This window comes from Myotis daubentonii, chromosome 2 (assembly GCF_963259705.1).
Source record: "Myotis daubentonii chromosome 2, mMyoDau2.1, whole genome shotgun sequence".
In the NCBI taxonomy this organism is placed as follows: Eukaryota; Metazoa; Chordata; class Mammalia; order Chiroptera; family Vespertilionidae; genus Myotis; species Myotis daubentonii.
Genome location: NC_081841.1, coordinates 178,762,422 through 178,788,371, shown reverse-complemented (window position 1 = coordinate 178,788,371; position 25,950 = coordinate 178,762,422). Strand labels below are relative to the sequence as shown.

Genomic DNA, 25,950 nt, shown 5'->3' with positions numbered 1-25,950 from the left:
TCCACTCTCTCTAAAAATCAGTGGGAAAATATCCTGGAGTGAGGATTTAAAAAAAAAAAAAAGAAAGAAAAATGGCCCAAATAAAATCACAGTAACTACCAAGGGGAAAAGTCGGGTAACTGCAATTGAATAACTCAAGCACTAGCATCAGATTTGTCGTTTTCAAAATGTATGTTACAAGACAGCAAAACAAAGTATTTAATGTTTTGAGGAAAATTGTTTTGAACCTAGGATTCTTAGCTGAACTCTTAAATTTGAAGACAAAGTAAGGTTGTTTTCTAAAGTGTGAAGATTTAGAAACATTACTTTTCACATCTCTTTTTGAAGTTATTTGCCAGCACAGTGAAGATGAAAACCAAGAAAGAAGAAGATAAGTATTTTGAGAAATGGTGACATTAATCTGAAAGTTAAAGCAAAGAAGACCTAGAAATAAGCAGGCAGTTAATTGTTGAGCTCCAAGAAAAAATGTCTTCAAGAAGACAGGAATTTTAGCTAACATGAATAATAAACTGGAAAATATTGGGTATGTGGTAAAGAAGAAATATAGCTCACCACCAGAAAAAATAAGTACAATAAAATTCCAAAAAAAAAAAATTTCTCTATGATGGAATGTAAAAAAGCAGAATCAATTTAAACTAGCAAGTCTCCTACAAGAGGCACAGTGGTCATGTTATTGTACCTCCACAGAGGAAATATAATTGTAGCAGCCTTTCAGACTTTTCAGTGAATAATATTTACATTGTCACAATAAGCACTATTTACTGATTCTTAAGATGAAGAATAAACAGCATAGTGGAAAAGATATATTTACTGGACTAAATGAAAATAACTATATTTACATTTAAAGTAAAGTAAGGGTGTTTAGCTAATGTAAGTTGGAAGGTGGAGGGAAAAGGTAGAGATATTAGTATCCTTATAAACAGTATGAAACAGGAACTGTTGAAGTTGCTAGAATAGAATATAGAGATTTAAATATTAAAAAATAGTGGTAGAAGTTAAAAAATAGTGGTAGAAGAAGTAATGATGAAGGTATTACTATCAAAACTTCCAGACAAAAGGGGGAGGATGATATAAGTGAGCTACTCTTCTTTCATCATGAATGAATAATATATAATCCTTGAATCCAGATATACTATGTATATCCAGGTATGTTTAAAGTTGATAAATCAGTAAGTAAAAATATAAACACACTATTTAGCAGTATGGAGCTAACCACCAAAGAACTGAAAACAAGGGCTTGAACTGGTCATTGAAACCAGATTGTGTCTATAATGTTGTACTAAGATATTTTCTGGCTTCATTTACTGCCACTGTCTTAGATTTACAAGGGTCACCCTGATAAGTAAGTTTCACTTTCTAACCATGCAGCATAATATTTAAAGCTAAAGAATTCTAAGATTTTTCTTCACCATGCTATCTAGGTGCAAAAAAAGCCAGACAAAATTAAGGAAGATATCCTTACTGATGAAGAAAAAAAAGGAATGTGGGATTCCATTAAAAGGTAATTACTAATGAATATGTTAACACGTAACTATTGATCCATTGGGAATCTAGTATATGGAAACCCTACAGATGGTCAACATTTTAAGTACAGCACAGATCCTCTCCTCTAAGAGGAATAAGATAGATACATAAGTTTTAATAATACAAGATAGGAAACTGGAGCTGTAAGACAGCTGAAAATAAAGTGCTATACAAACCAAGGGAGAAAAGGGCTATATCCAGTTAGGAGGAAACTCAGAAAAGAGTCCATGGAGAAGTGTGTGGCTCAGATGTGTTCTAAAGCAGCGGTCGCCAACCGGTGGTCCGCGGACGATCCGAAAGGTTGGTGACTGCTGTCCTAAAGCAGTGGTTCTCAACCTTCCTAATGCTGCGACCCTTTAATACAGTTCCTCATGTTGTGGTGACCCCCAACCATAAAATTATTTTTGTTGCTACTTCATAACTGTAATGTTGCTACTGTTATGAATCGTAATGTAAATATCTGATATGCAGGATGGTCTTAGGCAACCCCTGTGAAAGGGTCGTTCGACCCCCAAAGGTGTTGCGACCCACAGATTGGGAACCGCTGTCCTAAAGGATTAGCAGGTTTTCAAAAGTTGAAGATGGAGTGAGGTGCCTGGTTATGTGAAGATTGGGTATGTTACTCAAGGAACAGAAAGTAGCCCCAGTTAGCTGGTACAGTGAATATGATAGGGAATCTATAAATTAGGTTGAGACCTTTATTATTAGTTCTTCAAAAAATTAATATATTGACTCACCTTATCTACAGAATCCAGGAGTAGAGCTGACTTTAGGCATCCAGGTGATATAGTCTGGAAACTCTTCTTTTCTTAGTTCTGTTATCTGTGCCTCCTTCATTTTCAGTTAAGTTTTACAAGGAAAAGTTTGCCATCTCCTGTGGGAGGAGATTGCCTCTTTCCACATAGTACCAATACAAGTTCCAAGGCTGACTCATTAGTCCAGCTATAGCCATGTGTCCCAAACTGAGCTGATCACTATGACTTGGGTCATATGCCTATCTCTAGAGCCAATGAGAAGAACTGTCTCACTTAAACTTTATAGAATGAAATTGGAGGAAGAATGCCTTCCCCTCAAAATACCAGGTTATTGTTATTGAAATGTAAAGGGTATTAAGTAGACAGAAACAAAAGCTGCTGTAGATCCACACTGTAGAGAACTTAGAGATTTGAACTTAATTTGATTGTGATGGAGAACAAGATTATTTTGGTCAAGGCTAAGAAATAGAAACTTTAGGCCAAATAGATTCATCAACCTAAGCAGATTTTATTATACTGATCAAAGCACTCCCATCTTGGATTTTGCCCAGTTGAGGTCTCTTTTTTGATAGTTGACTCCTTGTTTGATAAGAAGAATCATGTTATTGTGCTAGTAAGGCTCAAACTCACATTTTGAGATGATTTGAAGAGTAGGTATATTTGACGGGATAATGAAACATTATTATCTGAGCATTAAGAGTATCTGTGCATGAGCTTCCATTAAAGCCAGAAGGTAGACTGAATGAATAAAGATAACTGTTCAAGTATAGCATAGCAACTTACTTAACCAAAGGGTACCAAAAGCAAAATGATGCTTTGTTACAGAGATGGCAACTCCTCCAAGTATGTAAGTGTTTCGTATACTGCTTTTACTTTGCTTATCTTAGTTTTATCCTAACTTAGAGTGATTTTTTTCTCACTGAATCAACTTGTGTTTTTCTTATTTGGGAGATTACCATAAAAAATATTTGAAAAATGCTTTTGTCATAACAATTCCTATTTGGCAAAATATAATCCATGATGATTGTAAGTTGTTTAGCTTTCCAAATTTTAGTCATTTTAAATATCTGTGCATATAAAAATGAAATTTTTAATTAAATAATTTTAAATGGAAGGAAAAAGAAGAAATCAATTCATTATGAATACCTGAAATAAAAAATGCAGTCACTTTTGAACATGAGATGGGACATATAAAAGGCTGATTTAAGTCCTGAAAGTGGTGTAAATGAGAGCTGGGCCCAGAGGAAGCCAGTGAGTGGATGTGGCTCCCATTGTCTCTTGCTCCTCGTGGAGACACACCCAGAGTATAGCCTGTGTGGAATGGTGACTATAACTGGCCAGAAGAACTCTAAATTGTAGGCAGCTTTTATTTATAACATTTTATCCTAGGGGAGCCATGTCACCAGCACTCAGAACTTACTATTACCACATAGAAAAAGTCTAACTGTGCTGTAGTTACACACTTGTACAGTCTGTTTCTTCCCTCACTATTGGCCTATTTAAAATGTCAGTTCAGACCTAACGGTTTGGCTCAGTGGATAGAGTTGGCCCACAGACTGAAGAGTCCTGGGTTTGATTCAGGTGAAGGGCATGTACCTCGGTTGCAGGCTCAATCGCCAGTACTGGCCCGAGTGCCTGTGGGAGGCAACCAGTTGATGTGTCTCTTTCACATCAATGTTTCACTCTCTGTGTCTCTTCCCCTCCCTTCCACTCTTTCTAAAAATCAATGGAAAAATATCCTCAGGTAAGGATTAAATAAATAAATATGATTTTATATGGCCATAGCATGCTATAACTCATTCTTTGTTCTCAAAAAACATTTGTAACTCAGAAAGATTCAAAGATATTACCTAATTAACCTAGAGACAATATAATTACATTCTGTGTTTTAAATTTTGTAATCATAAAAACTTTGTTATAATGTCATATGTTTTAATATTAATAATTCATAATATTTAGAACTGGTTTCAGTGAAATTACTTTGAAAGGTAGTCCTGTTTTTATTACTTACCAAATTTAGTATTTAGGTATATAAAGTTTGCAGATATATTTTTGAAACCGTCAATCACTACTTTTTTTATTCCAAGTTTCACAAGAAGTTTGCATAAAGAAAAAGACAAAAAGGAAACAGACGTTCTGAACATTTTCTCAGTTGCTTCTGGCCATTTATATGAACGCTTTTTAAGGTAGGTATACTTTTTATCTAATGTTTTTAAACCTAGTACATTTACTTGATTCAAAAAGAATTTCTAAAGTTCAAAAGAATAAAATTATATATAGTAAAAAGAATCTTCCTCTTCCCTTTTCTTGATGCCCAGTTCCCTTTCCCACAGGTAACCAATATTATTTTTATGTCCTACCAAAGATGTGTAGACAAGTAAATATATATATTTTTTATTTTATAAATTTATTTTTACCCAAATAGTAACAATGTTTATACACTGTTCTGCACCTTGCTTTTTTTCACCTAAAATTATGAGGGAGGTATATTTTTAAAATATAATAAATTTCATGAATTTGACTGATTTGGAATACTGATAGTATTTAAGACTAGAAAATGGACTTATTTTATAACAATATAATTAATAAAAAGTATATACTGTAAATTTCCCTTTTCCAATGAAGAAATGTCTTGTTTTACATAAAAGGAGGAGGGGAAGTCAGAGGAGAAAAGCATATTTACAAACTACAAAGCACTGTTGTTGTTTTAACTGTTTATAATGAAGAATCTCAGAGAATGCCTCAGAAATGTTTGAATATGTGTTTATATTTTAAGATGGAACTTTAGATACCTTCTCCGGTCAGAGGATTAGAACAAAACAAGTGCCCTGTCCATTGAATTTATCAATATAGACAGATCATTCAGCTCTTCACGTTTTTCACACCTGATGTTATTGACACAGTAGAAGAGCCAATATTGGACTGTAGTTCAGCTCATCAAGACTATTTCAGATTAACTTTTTTGTTTGCAAGCTGAAACAGTCAAAAAGCAAGCAATTTCATGTATAACAAATATATGTATACAGATGCTCCTTGATTTATAATAGGATTATGTCTCAATAAACCAGGCGGGGGTAGGAGGAGGGGGCGGGGAATGTCCAGCCGTAGGCTATATAAGGCCCAGGAAATCATTTGGTCTGGCCCTGCCAAGGCATTAGGAGTGAGTTAATTAAATGTTTGACCAAATATAGCAGGCTAATTTTTAAGTTGATAATTTTGTATGGCCTTCGAATGATGTTATAACTATCCAAAGGGGTCTGACAGAAAAAAGGTTCCCCATCCCTCATAATTAAAAAATGCATTTAATACACCAAACCTACTGAACATCATAGCTTACCCTATCCTACCTTAAATGTGCTTAGAACACTTACATTAGCATACATACAATTAGACAGAAACATGTCATGCCATTGCCCAGAATCCTGAAAGAGCACTAAATCACATATCACTAGCCCAAGAGAAAATCAAAATTAAAAATTTGAAGCACAGTTTCTACTGAATGTGTATCGCTTTCATACCATTTTAAAGTTGGAAATTCATAAATCAAACCATCATAGATCAGGAACCCTCGGTAAACATATAGACTTACACATTGCATACTTGATGAACAACCATAATATTTGAAGGTCCTTTAGCCTATTTCTTTATAATACATAGTGAAAAACTTCTAATAATACCTTTAAATATTTAAAAGCCTTATGCAAAGTAGGATAAACTATTGATATTAACTTGGTTGGTTTAATGCTCTTTTTTACAGAATTATGATGCTTTCTGTTTTACGTAACACCAAAACACCAGTGAAATTTTGGTTCCTAAAAAATTATCTGTCACCAACATTTAAAGTAAGTACATTCATCTTTTTATTATAGAATGGTTAATGTTTAAATAGTAAATTCTTTATGTCATTGTAAGTTCATATAACTTTTTTTTTTCAGAATGAGTTTTGAAATGTATATTTACTCAAATTTCTATCTTTATTAATTTTTTATATTTTTTTAAATTTTTTGTACACCCCAGTGACCAGACATTACATGTTAATACTTGATCATCCCAATAAATCTTGCACCCATCAGCACCACATCTAGTTATTAGAATATTATTGGCTATATTCCCTAAACCAGTGGTTCTCAACCTTCTGGCCCTTTAAATACAGTTCCTCATGTTGTGACCCAACCATAAAATTATTTTCGTTGCTACTTCATAACTGTAATGTTGCTACTGTTATGAATCGTAATGTAAATATCTAATATGCAGGATGGTCTTAGGTGACCCCTGTGAAAGGGTCGTTCGACCACCAAAGGGGTCGTGACCCACAGGTTGAGAACCGCTACCCTAAGCTGTACTTTACATCCCCATAACTGTTCTGTAACAACCAATTTGTACTTCTTATTCCCTTCACCTTTTTTTGTGCCCACCCACCACAATTCCCCTACCATCTGGCAACCAACAAAAAGTTCTCTATCTATGAATATGTTTTTGTTCTGCTTGTTCAATTTGTTTATAGATTCAATTGTTGATATGTATATATTTATTGCCATTTTATTGTTTATATTTTTGATCTTCTCAAGTAGAGACCCTTTAACATCTATATTAATAACAGGGTAATATGTTAATTAGAGTGGACATCTTCCGATCATCCTTCCAGACAAAGCCACGGTGGCAGGGGCCGAGGCAGAGGCAGTTAGGGGGCGATCAGGCCAGCAGGGGAGAGCAGTTAGGGGGCGATCAGGCCCGCAGGGGAGAGCAGTTAGGGGGCCACCAGGCCAGCAGGGAGAGAAGTTAGGGCGTGATCAGGCTGGCAGGGGAGAGCAGTTAGGGGGCCACCAGGCCGGCAGGGGAGAGTAGTTAGGGGGTGATCAGGTAAACAGAGGAGCAGTTAGGGGGCAATCAGGCCAGCAGGCAGAGGTGGTTAGGGGTGATCAGGCAGGCAGGCAGAGGTGGTTAGGGGTGATCAGGCAGGCAGGCAGGCAGGTGTGCGGTTAGGAGCCAGCGGTCCCGAATTGTGAGACAGATAGACATCCCCCAAGGGGTCTCGTATTGGAGAGGGTGAAGACTGGGCTGAGGGACTCCCTCCCCAACCCCCAACCCCCATACACAAATTTCATGCACCAGGACTCTAGTTTCATGTAATACTTGTTTGGTGGTGATGAACTCCTTTAGCTTTTTCTTGTCTGGGAAGCTCTTTATCTGTCCTTTGATTCTAAATGATAGCTTTGGAGGGTAGAGTAATCTATGTATATTTACTCAATGTATATTTACTCAAATTTCTGTTTTTAAATCAATTTTAAAACTTTGGTATTCATCATTTTTTATCTAGCTTAAGAAATTTTCTATGCCATTTTTATTTAAGGAAGTGTTTAAAAGGACAGCAAGAGATGGCTTATTTTTAAGTAAACTCAAAATCAGAGGGATTAGTGGTTTTTCATGATAATGATAATTTAGTAACATTTAGCAATGAAAAATATGTACAGATGGCCAACAAAAAGAATTAGATTCTTTTTACGAAGATAGGCAGGAACAGTAATATTAAATGAGCATTGTACCATAGAAAATAGCCTGACAGTACCAGGAACAAGCTCCTTTATCTTTGGGCAGTGCATTTATTGCTGTGGTAGTATAGACACTATATTTAGAAGTCTGAGGCATTTTGTATTTAGAAGTTTTCAGATGGCCAACATATGTTCCCCTTTACTCACCCCTACAATCCTGCTGCAAAGTATGCCCTGTTCTTTTCTATCCTCCCTACAAATTAATTAGATTCCATGAAGTTAGAGTCTCATTTAGCAACAGTTCAAAGGAGTTCACTTTTTATAAACCAAAACCAGTGGTAAAGGCAGACATAAAAATAGCCAACCATGCTTTTATTCCTTAATATTGCACATTAAGGCGCATTGCTAACTTACTTACATTATTCAGTTGTGGTTCATAAAGTCCTTGACCAGAAAACCAAGACTCAGAAATTGTATAACTGGCCTATATCGTCAGGTATCCAAGAGCACTCTGATGTCCAATAATTCACCAGCCGGACTCACAAAACTCAGAAAAGCAATCATACTCACAGTTTTAGTTTATTACAGCTACAGAATAAAGATTAAAATCAGCAAAGCAAAGAGATGGATAGGACAAGGTCCATGGAAGACCAGACCCAGAGTTTCCAGTTGTCCTCTCCCAGTGGAGTCATGTGGACAGAGCTTATTTCTCCCAGCAGAAATGTGTGACAGTACATATGGGGTATTGCCAACTAGAGGTTTGCAGAGTTTTTATTGGGGTTGGCTACATAGTCCCACCTGATGGCCACAGTGGCCGACCTTAGCCTCCAGTCTAGAGGTTGAGCTAATACCTAGTGGCCCGAGGTCCCTGCTGTAAATCACATCTTTGGAAAGATTGGCATGGCCTAAGGTGCCCAGGTCAATCAAGGCATTTTTATTAGGCAGCACATTCCAAGGATACAGGTTACCTCCTAGGAGGCAGGGGCAAAGATCCCAACCTTTTTTTAAGCAAGATTTGTCCTTTATAGCACAGACCCAAGATCAAACAGCTAATTAGGAACATAGCTGAGATTTGAACTCTAGCATTCTGACCTCAAAGCCCAGGTGCTTAACACTCATGTGATCATTCAACAGTAGACAAAAACTGCAAAAAAAACCCATAGACATAACCAAGAAGTTACACTAGGTTTCACTAAACTTTTAACATGTTATTCTACTAGGTAAGTGGGGATGCAACACTAAATAAACTGAGATGATAGAGTCTCTTAGTGGGAAATGATATTTACTAGAAATACAGTGCTACATCTGGATTAAAAGTCTTGTATTACATGGTCAAAAGTAATAATACCCTATCTGAAGTAATATTTTCCTTTTTTTGTAATTTTGTTTCTTTCCCTCAAAATTTTAATCTTTTACAACTTTTTGGTGAATTATACTGTGTACAAATCATAAGTTTGCAGTTTGATGAATTTTTACAAACTTAAAACACCTGTGTCTACATCTCTGTGTCCACCAGCCAGAAACAGAAATTATGAAAATTTTCCTTCAATTAAAAGAAATACCTCAGGGTTGGGGCGGGGGGCGGGGGGCAAGAAGAAATAAATCAAATAACTTATATACTTTTATGCATAGCCCATGGACATGGGTAATAGGGTGTGAAGACCTAGGGGGAAGGGGGGAGGGTTAAGAGGAGGGGGTAAAGGGGGGGAAATGGACACATCTGTAATACTGTCAACAATAAAAAATATATTTTTTAAAATGCCTACTCTTTTCCTTTAAATATTTGCTAAATTATATCTACTTAGGGAATAATTCTTTCCTGACCACACTATGTAAATTACAATCCCTTTTGATTTATCACTCTATTTTCTTTCTCTTTTTATTTTTTTCTATAACTATCTTCAATATACTAACTTTATGTTCTGTCCATTACCTCTAAAATGAAAGTTTGTAAGGGCCATGATTTGTATCTGTTTTGTTTACTACTGTGTCCTTGGCCTAGAATAGTGCCTTGCATGTAATACATGCTTGGTGAATATTTTTAAATATATATTTGCTGAATAAAAAAGGTTTTTTTAAATTTCATCTAATATTTTTAAAATTTTGAAACCAAAGCAATGATTCCCAGAAACTGGTCTAGCTCTAATTTCAACATTTCAGTTCACTGATGTGTATAGTAAAGAACATAATTTAAATCTACAGTGTTCTTACAAAAAAATGAAGAAAATTAAAGTAAGTCTATAATCAGAAACTAGCCACAGATGAGAACTGAGGAGATGAATGCAAATTCCATGTTTGCTAACCCATCTCACCCCACTCCTTTATCATCCTCCCTCTCAGGTTTTGGGATCTTAATAAACTTAACCAACACTATTTCATTAACTGCTCTGCTTTAAGCAGAATAAAATACTCTAACCCTGTAAAACACTAAATCAAATATAAAATGTTTAGACCACAATAACTATCTTGTATTTTTAATCATTAAATTAGTCATTGCCCTACCCGCTTTGGCTCAGTGGATAGAGCATCAGCCTGCGGACTCATGGGTCCCAGGTTCGATTCCCGTCAAGGGCATGTACCTTGGTTGCGGGCACATCCCCAGTGGGGGGTGTGCAGGAGGCAGCTGATTGATGTTTCCCTCTCATCAATGTTTCTGACTTTCTATCCCTCTCCCTTCCTGTCTGTAAAAATATCAATAAAATATATATATATTTAAAAAAAATAAAAAAAATAAATTAGTCATAAATCTCAAACATGAAACTCAGGTTAGAGAATCTAATTTATCAATTTATGACTCATTTTATGTTTTTTGTACATCCTCTTCATCTTTTTATCTCTCTGATGAACAAACATGTTGGTATACTGGTATACAGGATGGGGCAAAACTAGGTTTACATTTGTGAGTATGCAAAGCACAGAGTTTATTCTTATATTATTATTTATTATTGTATTATTTTCCATATGAACAACTGTAAACCTTTTGCCCTACCCTGGATATAAACTGTTTGATGCATAGGTGTTCCAAGATCCAGAGGCTTTTTCTTCTATAGTCAGGTGTTCTCAAGTCTAACGTTAGTTGTAAAAATATGGGAACATTTATCTTAGTTAATAAGCTTGCTAATTAATAGAATATACCTATTTTTAATGTCATTTAATTATTGGTTGTATGTATACTTGTCTCTTTATATTTGCCAGCATTTTCATATTTCTCATTAATAGGTATAAGTTGGAGAAGTAGTATTTAGACATTTATCAACTTGTAAACCATTTTATAGTAAATGCTACCTTTTATTTTATTTTTTAACTAGAGGCCCGGTGCATGAAATTCGTGCACAGGTAGGGTCCCTAGGCCTGGCCAGCGATCAGGGCCGATCAGGTTCCCCGCCTCCTTCCCTTGCAACCCATGCGCTGCCACCGCAAGGTTCCCCCTGTCTCCCCATCTCCCTGCCTCCTCCTTCCCTTGCTCCCTCAGTGCCCTGCTGCTGCTGGTTGCCTGCCATGTTCCACACTGCCACCTGGTGGTCAGCGCACATCATAAGCGATCGAACTCCTGGTCTCCCGGTTGAACTACCAAGGGGACACTTTGCACAATAGCCTTTTATATATACAGATTTATTGGGGTGACATTGGTTCACAAAACCATACAGGTTGCAAGTGTACAACTCAATAAAACATCATCTGCACACTGCATCCTGTGCCCATCACCCTAAGCAGTCTCTTTTCATCCCCATTTCCTCCCCTTTGCCCATCTCCACCAAGTTCCCACCCCCACCTAGTCCTTACCCCTTTCCCTCTATCACCATACAGACAGTCCCTCAGGTTATGTCAGACTCGATGTACGTCTTTTCGTTAGTATGTTGCCATCTCCCATTTATTTATAACAAAAAAAAAGTTCTGTTATTTTGACATATGTCCATATGTGCTTTCTGTTTTTTATTATTTACCACAAGTAAAGGTTAAAAATTGTTATTTTTCTTTGAAATTTTTTTTACTGTCTCACTTCATTACTGCTGTGTATGTGCTCCATGTGAATGACGTAGGTGGGTTCTGACTTAGAAAAAAATCGCATTACGTCGTGCCGTAGGAACCGATCTCAGAAGCAACCCGAGGACCTACTGTACTGTTATCTGTGTCTATGTATTATATATATATTAAACTCTACCTTTAAATGATAACTTTTTCTCTAAAACTAAAACTGCTTTCTTCCTTGAACATATTCTTTGATGTGTGTATGTGTATTTTTTAGGAGGTAATTCCTTACATGGCTAAGGAATATGGATTCCAATATGAACTAGTCCAATATAAGTGGCCTCGCTGGCTTCACCAACAGACAGAAAAACAAAGGATTATTTGGGGCTACAAAATTCTTTTCCTTGATGTCCTTTTTCCTCTAGCAGTGGACAAAATCATTTTTGTTGATGCTGACCAGGTAAATAGATAAACTGTTGTTTTTATTAGTACTTAAACTCTTTTTAACATGTCTATTTAGTATAGGGACTCAATTTATGTTGCTGGTATTTATCGTTATCTTTGTTGCCATGCTACATAAACAAATAAGATGTGATTGTGATACAAAGGCAAAGCATCTTTTTAAAAAAACTGAGAATTTCAGGGGAAAATTAAAGGTATTGCAAGGAAGACCATTTATTATTTAGGACATGGCAGTTTTCTCTCTGAAGTAATAGTTTTTTAATTTTGGTATTAAAAATAAAATACTTGTACTAGTCATAATAAAAGTTATATGAGTTCCTATGAATATGAGCTGATAGTTGTATAATGAGCTGTTCTTGCCGGAAAACTTAGCAATTACACACAACTCTCACTCTTCCACTTGCAATAGTATTCTTTGGCATTAAGCCAGAAACCAAATCCTCATCATCCTATCATTTAACGGGGGCGGGGGCCAGGGGGGAGTACCAAAGTTGGCCCCAAAACAATTGTGGCTCTCAGCTTTCAAAATTTATTTATCCATAAATTATGACTTTTCCCCTTTCCTCCTTGCATACCTTTGTAATCATTAATGGCCAAAAAAAAAAAAAAAAAAATACACAAATTTTAAAAAATAACAGTAGCATGTAAATATTAATGTTATATGAATTAAATGTACAAGGTAGTATTAATATTTAGGACAAAAAGTATATTTTCAAATTCTATATTAGATTTTACTTATATCTTAACTCTTATTTTTTGTATTATTTTCCAAATTGATAAATGTGAATCATTATAATTAAAAACTAAGAAAGCAGGCAAATGCAGGTGATGATCTAAGCATTTCCAATCCTACTGTCTAAAAACATTTATTTCTCCTACCTGCACACAACATATACAGTGATATTTCTCCAGCAGGCTGCAGTCTATTAAAAAATGAAACATACAAACATTATTGCATTAAAGCTATTGAAGGTAATCAAGAGATTTTTCTTTATGATTCAAACTAATGTTTGCCAATATATAATAATGGAGATTTATCATAAAAATGATTTTGAATCATTAATCCATACCTTGAGAAACTTAGTGTATGCACTTGTCTAATATTTGGTTCCTTCCCAAAATATATTTTGTTTAAAATATATTGATGAGCCCTAGCTGGTTTGGCTTAGTGGATAGAGCGTTGGCCTAAGGACTGAAGGGTCCCAGGTTTGATTCCAGTCAAGGGCACATGGTCGTAGGTTCAATCCCCAATACAGGGTGTGAGGAGGCACCTGATCAATGATTCTCTGTCATCATTGATGTTTCTATCTCTCTTCCTCTCCCTTCCTCTCTGAAATCAATAAAAATATATCAATAAATAAAATATCTTGATAAAAATGATGTAATAATTATTATTAATGAGTCATGTTGACTAGGTATATAAATTTTAGTTTTTTTTAATTTGTGAGGACAAGAGAAAAAAATAGAAACTTTGTAAACTCATTAAATGGAAGAACTGGAAGAAAATATAGTCTCTATATTTCTACAATAAGCTAATGATTTGAGATTTACATAATGATTTTATTTTATAGTCTTCATCAGAAAAATTATTTTAATTATTTAGATTGTGAGACACGACCTGAAAGAACTTCGAGATTTCGATCTGGGTGGAGCTCCTTATGGGTATACTCCATTTTGTGATAGCCGCACTGACATGGATGGATATCGTTTCTGGAAGAAAGGATATTGGGCATCACATCTTTTAAGGAGGAAATACCATATCAGGTAAGAAAATTTGTACTCTTACTCTTTAGTAAATAAATTAATGATTGAATCACCAATATTCAGTTCTCCTAGAAATTATACAACAATGGCAACCAATTACCTAGTGCTTTTACATGCCAGTCACTCTTACAAGATTTTACATAATTTAAGTCATAAAACCTCTATGACAACCTTTTGAGATATTGTTATTATCCCCATTTTATAGATGTGGAAACTGAGGCACATAGCACTTAATGTAACTTGCCCAGGCTTACATAACTAGACCGAGTTAAACCCATGTGATATGGCTCAAGTAATACGCTCCTAACTACCACAGAAGATTTAAATTTGGTTTACAAAATCAAGATACTATCCTCAAATCTGTTATTGTTTTGTAGGGCCACGAGTTTCATGAGATCTTGGAAAAATTTGAGGTGACCCTAAGAGGATATGGATCCTAACAGTATAACAAACTTCAAACCCCTTGGAAACAGTATTAGATGTTGGGAGCAAATTTATAAAAGGATTTATTATTATTAGGTCCAAGGATATCTAAGGTTAATATTAAGTAGACAAACACTGGGGTGAAATAGAAATCTATAAATAACATAGGCTATCAAGGAGTACTCATTTTTTGCAGTGCCTTATACGTAGTGGATCTCAAGAGATTTAGGAGAATTGCAGCAGGTGACAGGCTCCGAGGCCAGTACCAAGCTCTCAGTCAAGATCCAAACAGTCTTTCAAACCTAGATCAGGTAAGTAAAGTGTTCATAGAATAATTATCAGTATATAGATATAGACTGCTCCAATTCCAGGTTTGTAGACTTCAAAGTTTTATATTTTCAGCCTTTTCTTTTTATAGAATTCTCTATTGAAAATCTAGACTGACATATAAATTTTTTAACTTCAAGCTCAACATTTTTAAAAATAATAGTATTTTATCTTCACTTTCCCACCCTACAACATATTATCTACACAAAGATTTGTACATGAATAGGCACATATATAATTGTTCGACAGTATTAAGGTCCCCCTTAAGAGTGATGTTCATGAGGTTAAAATGAAAACAGCATGGTTTGTGTGTGTGTCCATATGTTTTGCAAGCCATGTTTAGTTGCATGGGTGAAAGTGCAGAGGTTTGGATTTAACCAGGACTATAATTTTGCCAAGTGAATACAACTAAGTGAATCAAGGGTAAGACAATCGAGAGTATATTCAAGGAATTAATTATAATGATTAACTATGGAAATTAAGTTATGAAAGGAAGGGAGCAAAGATATCAAGGGGTGATGATAATGAAATAGGATCAGTTGATTGGAGGTTCAAATGGTGATAAAAGGATTTTGATATCTGAATACTAGATGAGTGAGCTGAAATTCAAGAGTTGGTCAGAGAGTGGGATTATGAATTTGAAATTGAAGAGGACTTGGCTAGGACATGACCAAGTGAAAAAGTGGCTGGGATAAGATGACAGACCAGATTATTTAAGGAATGGATTCCAAGGAAAAGGGTTTTGGAAGGAACAATGTAGCTTTTATTATTATTATTATTATTATTGAATAGATTTTCCTTTTGTATAGCAGTGTTAGGTTTACAGAAAAATATTAAGCACAAAGTACAAAGAATTCCTATATTTATGGGCTCTCTATTCTATTCCATTGGTCTGTTTGTTCTTTTCCCAATGCCACATTTTCTTAATTACTATAGATTTTTATAGCAAGACTACAAGTTCAGTAGTATAAGTCCTCTGACTTTGTTGTTGTTCTTCAGTTTTGCCTTTCCATATAAACTTTACTATCAGGTTGGTCAATATCCACAAAATAATTTGCTGGAACTTTTATTGGCATTGCATTGAATCTATAGATCAAGTTGGGAATAATTAACATCAATATTGAGCCTTCCTATTCATGAACATGGACTGTCCATTTATTTAGATCTTTCCAGATTTCTTTAATCAGAATTTTATAGTTTTCTTTCCTCATATAGAGGAACATATATTGTTAGATTTTTACCTGGGTTTATTTTTTGTCTTTTTTGGTTTGTTTGGTTTGGGTACTAATGTCATGGTAATGTATTTTTTATTTCAAATTCCAATTGTTCATTGCTGGTATATAGCTAATTACTTTTTTTGTTTTAATACTTTTGAAATTGATTTTTAGAGAAAGAGGAAAGAAGAGGGTGGGAGAGAGAGAAAAACGTCAATGTGAGAGGGAAACATCAATCAGCTGCCTCCTGCACACCCCTTACTGGGGATTAAGCCCACAACCTGGGCCTATGTCCTGACTGGGAATCTAATCTGCAACTTTTCGGTACATGGGATGACACCCAACCAACTGAGCCACCTGGGCCAGGGCACAATTAACTTCTATATATTAATTTTGTATCCTAAAACCTTGCTATAGTTACTTATTAGATCCAGGAGGGTTTTTTTATTGATTCTTGGGACTTTCTGCATAAACAATCCTGGCATCTATGAACAAAGACAGTTTTATTGCTTCCTTTCCAATTTGTTTATCTTTTATTTCTTTTTCTTTTTTAAAAAAATATTTTATTGATTTCTTACAGAGAGGAAGGGAGAGGGACAGAGAGTTAGAAACATTGATGAGAGAAACATCGATCAGCTGCCTACTACACACCCGCTACTGGGGATGTGCCTGCAACCAAGGTACATGCCCTTGACCGGAATCGAACCTGGGACCCTTCAGTCTGCAGGCCGACGCTCTATTCACTGAGCCAAACCGGTTAGGGCTTTTATTTATTTTTCTTGTCTTGTTGCATTAGCTAATATTTTCAGTATTGATGTTTAATAGGAGTGTTGAGAGAAGAACCTTAAAATTGTCAATCTTGGAGCTTAGATGGGTCTGCTAACACAGGTACCCCTTGTGTCCTCTGGGATAGAGAGAGAGGAAGCATGCCCTTTGCTCTGGAATGTAAACCAACATTGTCTGGGGAGAGTAAGGAAGGACTCTACATCCCCTGGTATATGAATAAATATCTCTGGGGAAAATGTCTCTGAATCTCTCCAGAGGTCACTATTGTTAGATTACTGTGCTCATTTGCCATTTAAACATCCTTTCACTCAGATTCCAGCCATCTTTGCTTAGAAAGCCCTGAGCAGGCAGAAATGTGAAAATGTTCATGGGTCATTGTTTTCTAACAGGAAAATGAAAGATCCCCTCAGAATCTGGAGAATGTGGTAGTGACTGACATAGACAGTAATAGCAAGCACAGTGTGAGTGAGTGATCCTGGGGTGTCAAGGCAGGTAGAGGTAGTCTGTTTGGGGAATGTGGAATGGTGGGTTTCTAGGCCTTCTTCAGCCTTGAGCTAGGGGTCCAGTCCAGGGCAGGTGTGGACTTAGTTCCCTTGCATGGGTTTATTCATGACACAAGATGATTGGGTCAAATTAAGTAAAGTTTAAAAATAGAGAGATCTCAGTTGTACATGTTTTTAAGGAACTATTTATACTCTAAATCAGTAGTCGCCAACTGGTGGTCCATGGACCACTGGTGGTCCGTGAGGTCCCTTGAAAGGTTGGCAACCGCTGCTCTAAATCACATCTTCAACTTCTTTTGCTATGACTCCAATCTCTATACCTCTGTTTAAATCTTTTTTTCTCTGTAGGATCTTCCCAATAATATGATTTACCAAGTCGCTATTAAGTCTCTTCCTCAAGATTGGCTGTGGTGTGAAACCTGGTGTGATGATGAATCCAAACAAAGAGCCAAAACAATTGATCTGGTGAGTGTCTGTGGTTATTTTCATTTGTGTATGAGCAAATATGATAATGTTCAATAGAAATATTTTGTTTTACAAATGGAATGGCACACACCTGGCATACTGCTGCTCAGTCTAGTATTTACTATGGTATTTACTTAGCTTGGCAAGTATAGGGCTGTGTCAGGGGGTCCCTGAGTCAACACGAGGTTTGATGATTTCTCTTCTTAGTTTAGTGACAAGGACTCACAGGATTGAGAACATAGTCATGCTGCCCAGCCAGCATGGCTCAATGGTTGAGTGCCAACCTATGAACCAGGAAGTCACAGTTGGATTCCCGGTCAGGACATATACTCGGGTTGCAGGCTCGATCACCAGTGCGGGGCATGCAGGAGGCAGCCAAACAATGACTCTCTCTCATTATTGGTGTTTCTATCTCTCTCTCCCTCTTCCTTCCTCTCTGAAATCAATAAAAAATATTTTTAAAAAAGAATATAGTCATGCTCATGACTATGATTTATTCTAGTGAAAGGATACACAGCAAAGGGAAAAGGTACATGGGGTGAAGTCCAGAGAAAACCATGCCTCCAAGAACCCTCAGCCTGTGAAGTCACATGGGACAAGCTTAATTCCTTAAGCTACGAAAATTTTTGTAACGCATATGAAATATTGACCAGGGAAGCTATTGGAAACCTAGTGCCCAGGATTCTTATTGGGGGTTGGTCACATCAGCACCTCCTCTGCCTGGCACATACCAAAATTCCTAACATCCAGAAGGAAGGTAGGTGTACAGCATAAACCATGTTGTTTGCACAGATTAGGCACAGTGAGCCGTTCTTACCAGGGAATGGTGGGAGCACTCCTGAAATGCAAGTTCCAGACACAAGCCACGGGCCAGCCTTGCAAGCAGGCCTTTCTAAGAATAGCAGTCTCTAATACTTTCAGCAATAAAGAATTAAAAAAAAAAAAGAATAGCAATCTCAGGCCTGCTTGTTTAACTCTTTCTGCACAAGGGCTTTGGAAAGAAAGGCCGTGGGCTGACATGTTCATGAGTTAGCTATCATCTTAGCCTATCATCAGTTTAATTCTCCTGCCAATATTTCTCCCAGGTACACATAACCAAAATAATTGTTCCACTCAAATTATTCAATACATGTCTTTTCTTATTTTTGAGAAGAATTTTTAATTACATTTTTCTTTTAAGCACTTTAACTATGCTACACAGTTTAATTCTCCTAGACATGAAACATTTCAAAATTATTCATTGTCTCTAACAGTTACAAGATATCATCATTCTTTTTCTGATCATATTGTTTCTGTGTACTAATTTAAGTATAAAATATTTGTGTATAAGATCATCATTGAAGACTAAACTGTCTAAATCTGAAAATTCATACAGTTTTTGAATTTGAACAAAATAAGACAGAATAATAAAAAATAGGGATGTTTTTCTAGATATGTGTAGAATTGTATAGAAAAAAATAGCATGCCAACATGTTGGAATGCAATTGTAGATGATAAAAGGTAGCAAAAACAAACAAGATGGCATGCCCTGGCTGGTTTTCTCAGTGGTTAGAGCTCCAGCCCTGTGGACTGAATGGTTGTCCATTCAGTTTCGGTCAAGGGCATGTACCTCAGTTATAGGCTCAAATCCCCAGCCCCGTCAACCAGTCCTTTCTCTCACATCGATATTTCCCTCTCTGTGTCTCTCTCTTTCCCTTCCACTCTCTCTAAAAATTAATGGAAAAAATGTCCTCAGGTGAGGATTAACCCCCCAAAACACACACACACACACACACACACACACACACACAAAACAAATTAGATGATATTAAGAAAGAAGCAAGGTCTCACATAGCAGAAATTTGACTGATATAATGCATATGGCAAGAGAAACAAAGGAAAAAAATAAATAAATGAGACTACATCAAAATACAAAGCTTCTGCACAGCACAAGAAATGAGCATCAAAATGAAAAGGGAGCCCACTGTATGTGAGAACATATTTGCCAATGAGACATCTGATAAGGGGTTAATTTCCAAAATACATAAAGTCCTCATAAACTCAACAAAAGGAAAACAACCCAATTAAAAAAACTGGCAGAGGACCTAATAGACACTTCTCCAAAGAGGACATACAGATGACCAGGAGACATATGAAAAAATGCTCAACGTCATTAATTATCAGAGAGATGCAAATTAAAATGACAATGAGGTACCACCACACCTGCTAGAATGGCTACTATCAATAAATCAACAAACAACAAGTGCTGGTGAGTCTGTGGAGAAAAAGGAACCCTAGTACATTGCTGGTGGGAATGCAGACTGGTGCAGCCATTATGAAAAAGTGTGGAGTTCCCTCAAAAAATTAAAAATTGAACTGCCATTTGACCCATTGACCCTACTCCTAGGAATATGTCGTAAGAAGCCTGAAACACCAATCAGAAAGAGTATATGTACTCCTATGTTCATAGCAGTGTTATTTACAATAGCTAATGTATCGTTTAAGGTTGTGTTGTAACATAAGAGGTTGTGACTCATACCTTAGTGACATGAGATAGCCTTGGGGTCTTTAGGAGCACTTAGGTTAACTTGAGCTACTGTAGCAAACCCCCTAATGTTAGTGGTTTCACACTCTCCCAAGTACAGATCTAAGTGTGTGTCGTGTCTGTGAGTAGCTTCCCTGTGGATCATAACTCAGGGAATAGTCTCTATCCAGCTTGTGGCTTATTCATCCTCTAGGGCAGCGGTTCTCAACCTGTGGGTCGCTACCCCTTTGGCGGTCGAACAACCCTTTCACAGGGGTCGCCTAAGACCATCCTGCATATCAGATATTTACATTACGATTCATATCAGTAGCAACATTACAGCTATGAAGTAGCAACGAAAATAATTTTATGGTTGGGTCACAACATGAGGAACTGTATTTAAAGGGCCAGAAGGTTGAGAACCACTGCCTAGGGCAGGGGTGGGCAACCTTTTCGTGAGTGCGTGCCAAAACTAGCAAAATCTCTGACTCAAAATTCTTCTGTGTGCCAACCCTAATTTTTTGAGAACATGTTATGCCTACTTGATATCTCTTAAGGTGTACGTATGTGAAGAACCTTGAAGAAATAATAAAATTCATTCGAGCAACAAAAACACAGTATATGATAATGAGAAATACATTTATTTTTTAATGTATACATGTACACATTATAGTCCGACAGAAAACTTTATGACTCCGTTTGATATTATCAGTGGGACTTTTGCTGCTGCATCACTGATGACAGAGATTTTACATCAGGTTTATATTTTGTGACCTTCAGAGATATGCACGAGCTACTACTTTCATCCGTCAGGCTACTCCTATTACGAGACGTAACAAAATTCATCACTGAGAACAAAGATTCACAAGCGTACGTGGATGAAACCAAAACACTGGTCAGATCTAGGAAGGCAGGGAGAGTTAAGGCAGAGGCATAGAAATTGCTCTTCCCCTCTCTCGTCAATCCATGTCTATGGTCTTTAAGATAACTTGTTATGTAAAATTATTTATTTATCTAAGATGCACCTACACTGAATTTATCTGAAAAATAAAAAGTTGATATTAAGAAAAAAATTGTAAATGGAAGATTATAAGAGAGGGTTTCGCATGCCAGCAAAAGTTACTGGCATGCCATGTTTGGCACGCGTGCCAGGGGTTGCCCACCCCTGGCCTAGGGTCATCATCACCTGTATGCATTCTCTCCAGTATGGCAGTAGTGTGCCACATATGGCCAGCAAGCACCTAAAATGTTGGGAGTCTGAACTTAGATGTGCCATGAGATGTAAAATACCAGATTAGGAGAACTCAGTGCAATAAAAATAATGTAAAAATATCTCATTACTGATTTTTATATTGATTACATATTGATTGATAACATTTTAGACATAGTTAAATGCAGTATTAAAATTTATTTCACTTGTTCCTTTTACATTTTTACATGTGGCTACTAGAAATTTTTAAATTCCATGTGAAGTTTCCATAATTTTTCTGTTGGATAGTATGATCTGGAGTAAAGGAAAAAGGGAATGTGGAGAATGCACCCTGACTCTTAACGGCCTTAACCCCTTGTAGGACTTGCTCATGTGGTCACATGTAGATGTAAGAGGAACTGATACATGTCATTCCTGGGTGGCTAGCTATGTCCTGGCAATCGGTCTGCGCAGGAAAAGGACAGTGGCATAAATTTTGGTGGACAGCTTAGCCAGCTCTCCCACAGAACACTTAGAATAAAAATGAGAGAACATGCTATTTTGAGCTAGCTTCTTGGGAAAAATGTTAAGGGAATACCGAAAATTCCAAGGAAATGGCATAAGGGGAAGGAAAAGGATGCATAATGGAACTGAAGTGAGACTCTGTTTCAGTAAAGATTTCTCAGTCTGGGCATTATTGACATTTGGGACCAGATAATTCTTTGTTAGGATGTTTAGCAGTATCCCTGACCTTTACCCACTAGATGGCAGCAACACCCCACCAACTGCAGGCACGACAAACAACTGTCTTCAGACCTTGCCACAGTTCCCCTAAGGGGCATGATAAGCCCAATTAAGCACCACAGATGTAGATTGTAGGGGGGGGAAATTGTATTACACACAAAAAAGAAAAACATAGTGTTTTTATTTTAATAGTTTCTGACACAAAAAGAGGGAAAATAGTTTCATCTTCACATTATAGAATCTTTTGCCTGTAAAGTTAATTTCTGCAAAGAAAATCCTATTTCCACTACTTCAGAAATCTATTACTATAGAAAGAAAAGTCCACAGTGGAATGAACTGCAACTATCTGGTGAGGAAAGGATTAAGATGACAGGTTCATAGCTCATAATTAATAGCTTTCCCATAAGGCATGGGGGTGAGCAAATTGAAGCAACCATAAGAATATGTCACGAAGAAGTAAGCCTCAGGACACATTTTCTGTTAATGCTTTGTAATGAGGAAATAGATGTCTAACTTTGTGAAGTCTATGCTCCTCTCATTGTCTTTCCTGTCTCAGTCAAGTGCATTTCCATTCTTTACTGAGCTCAAGCCAAAGACACTGGGGTCATCTTTGATGCATCTCACATTCAGCCCATCAGCAACTCTTGTCAGCTGAACCTTCACTACATTCAAAATCAGATCCTCTCAACTGCCTCCTATACCTTCCACCTTTAAAAAAAATCTTTTTATTGATTTCAAAGAGGAAGGGAGAGAGAAACATCAGTGATGAGAGAGAATTATTGATTGGCTGCCTCCTGCACTCCTCACACTATGGATCGAGCCCGCAACCTGGGCATGTGCCCTGACCAGGAATTGAACCGTGATCTCCTGGTTTGTAGGTCAACACTCAACCACTTAACCACACTGGCCGGGCCCTTCCACCTTTTAAACTTTACTTTCCCAAGAAACTCTATAGTAGAGTCAGTTGTTACGTAGTTTAAATTGACCCTATATTAGTGGATCCTTGGAGATGATCTTTTTAATTTCCTCTTCCATAGATGAAGAAACTAAGATCACACACACACATACACACAAAGTTAAGTAACATGTATGGGTCTTACTCTGCCAGTAAGTTGGACCATGTGGACTGGGATTTATGGACTACTCTGAATTTCACAACTATTACTATTTGGACAAATGAGTTCTGGTTAACTGATTTTTAATATGGCCCGAATTGCTGATTAGAACAGAGGCATAAGAAAGGGAATGAATGCTTTTGCTAAAGAAACTCACGACTTTTCTAAAGGCTGACAAATGGTTTTGTCTGTGGAAAATGTAAAGTATATTAAACCAAATTTTTAGTCCAAAGAAAAGGTAAGAAAATATTTATTAATATAGTCCACTATGTTATTTTTAATTAAATCTTTATTCAGATTATTACAGTTGTTCCTCTTTTTTCCCCCATAGCTCCCCTCCACCCGGTTCCCGCCCCACCCTCCCCCCTCACTCCCCACCCACTGTCCTCATCCATAGGTGCACGATTTTTGTCCAGTCTCTTCCTGCATCTCCCACACCCCTTTCCCCCCCAAGAATAGTCAGTCCATTCCCTTTCTATGTCCCTGATTCTATTATAATCACCAATTCATTCTGTTCATTAGATTATTTATTCACTTGATTCTTAGATTCACTTGTTGATAGATGCATATTTGTTGTTCATAATTTGTATCTTTACCTTTTTTTCTTCTTCCTCTTCTTAAAGAATACCTTTCAGCATTTCATATAATCCTGGTTTGGTGGTGATGAACTCCTTTAGCTTTTCCTTATCTGTGAAGCTCTTTATCTGACCTTCAATTCTGAATGATAGCTTTGCTGGATAAAGTAATCTTGGTTGTAGGTTCTTGGTATTCATCACTTTGAATATTTCTTGCCACTCCCTTCTGGCCTGCATAGTTTCTATTGAGAAATCAGCTGACAGTCGTGTGGGTATTCCCTTGTAGGTAACTGAGTTTCTTTCTCTTGCTGTTTTTAAGATTCTCTCTTTATCTTTCGCTCTTGGCATTTTAATGATGATGTGTCTTGGTGTGGTCCTCTTTGGATTCCTTTTGTTTGGAGTTCTCCGCGCTTCTTGGACCTGTAAGTCCATTTCTTTCACCAGGTGGGGGAAGTTTTCTGTCATTATTTCTTCAAATAGGTTTTCAATATCTTGCTCTCTCTCATCTTCTGGCACCCCTATAATTCTGATGTTGGTACGCTTGAAGCTGTCCCAGAGGCTCCTTACACTATCCTCGCATTTTTGGATTCTTTTTTCATTTTGCTTTTCCGGTTGGGTGTTTTTTGCTTCCTCGCATTTCAAATCATTGACTTGATTCTTGCGCTCCTCTGGTCTGCTGTTGGGAGTCTGTATAATATTCGTTATTTCAGTCAGTGTATGCTTAATTTCTAGTTGGTTCCCCAATATAACATCGAGGGTCTCATTAGTTTTCTTGTAGATCTCATTAAGTTTATCGGCGGCTTCTAAACAGTTCTTGAGAGACCTTAAAAGTGTGGTTCTGAACTTTGTATCTTCCATTGACAATTTTGTCCTGTTTCTTTGTCTCCGCATTTTGTTATGCTTCCTTGGTGCACCCCCTAGTGGTCTTTGTGCGCAGTCTTATAGTTAAACCTTGATTGTTGTAGCTAATACCAGGGAGGGTTTGATCTCCAGGCCAAGTGGCTATGAGAATCAGCTGTGTCAGCAGTGAGAGAACTTCTGTCCTCTAGGGAGGTGCTAATCTAGCCTTTGCCTGAGGCTATCCGGCAAATGCCTCTGTGCAGGGCTTGGGCGGGGCGGGTTGAACAGGATCAACAGGGTGGGCCGGAGAGAGCAGTTATGGCGGCTCTCAGTCCTGTCCCCAGGGGCTCTGCCTCTCTGAGTCCCAGCACCCACTGCAAAGCTCGGAGAGAAAGCTGCACTCGCTCTGACCGAAGCCAGACAGTCCTGCTTCTCCCGTTTGAGTATGGGTCCCTAAAGACTCGCCTGTATCTGGAGCTCAGAGTCTACGACTCCCTCCCGATTGAAAACAACAACTGCGCCCTCTGCCGCCAGCCCGCTCCGCGCACTTGGCACCTCAGAATTTGACTTCAGCACTGCGCCTCCTCTGAGTGTCCGTATGCGTTTCTTTTTCCTCCTAGTTGTAGGACTTCCACTCAGCCAGCGTTCCTGTGGTTCTGGGTGATGTCCGTTCCGTCTTTTAGTTTCACTTTTGAAGTAGTTGTTCAAAGCAGCAAACTCCGGCGTTAACCTATGCCGTCATCTTGGTTCTCCCAGTTGGGTGTTTTTTGCTTCTTCGTATTTCAAATCTTTGACTTAATTCTTGCGATCCTCTAGTCTGCTGTTGGATCTCTGTATAATATTCTTTATTTCAGTCAGTGTATGCTTAATTTCTAGTTGGTCCTTTTTTTATATCATCGAGGGTCTCACTAGATTGATTGAGGGTCTCACTAAATTTATTGGCAGTTTCTAGAAAATTCTTGAAAAACCTTATAACTGTGGTTTTGAACTCTATATCCTATAGTTTGCTTTCCTCCATTTCTGTCATTTGGAACCTGTTTCTTTGTCCCTGCATTTTGGCTGCTTCCCTGTGTTGATAGAGTGGTTTTCTGTGCTAGGTGTCCTATAGGGCCCAGTGGCTCATCCTCCCCAATTACCTGAGGTGGACACTCTTGGTGCACCCCTTTGTGGGTTTTGTGCACAGTCTTATTGTAGTTAAGCCTTGATTGTTGTAGGTATCACTGGGAGGAATTGACCTCCAGGCCAATTGGCTGTGAGAATCAGCTGTGTCTATGGTGGGAGAACTTCTGTGCTGGAGACACCC

The 25,950-nt window shown here is 37.3% G+C and overlaps 1 protein-coding gene across 1 annotated transcript in view; it reads left to right on the top strand.

The window, feature by feature from the left end:
- The window catches only part of UGGT2 (UDP-glucose glycoprotein glucosyltransferase 2), a 180,331-nt gene that overhangs the window by 148,700 nt on the left and 5,681 nt on the right, over positions 1-25,950 (top strand). The window contains exons 31-37 of the mRNA XM_059684977.1: positions 1,422-1,501; positions 4,367-4,465; positions 6,037-6,121; positions 12,015-12,197; positions 13,803-13,963; positions 14,583-14,697; positions 17,565-17,681. Coding sequence (XP_059540960.1) covers positions 1,422-1,501; positions 4,367-4,465; positions 6,037-6,121; positions 12,015-12,197; positions 13,803-13,963; positions 14,583-14,697; positions 17,565-17,681 — 840 coding nt within the window. The remainder of the gene's footprint in view (positions 1-1,421; positions 1,502-4,366; positions 4,466-6,036; positions 6,122-12,014; positions 12,198-13,802; positions 13,964-14,582; positions 14,698-17,564; positions 17,682-25,950) is intronic.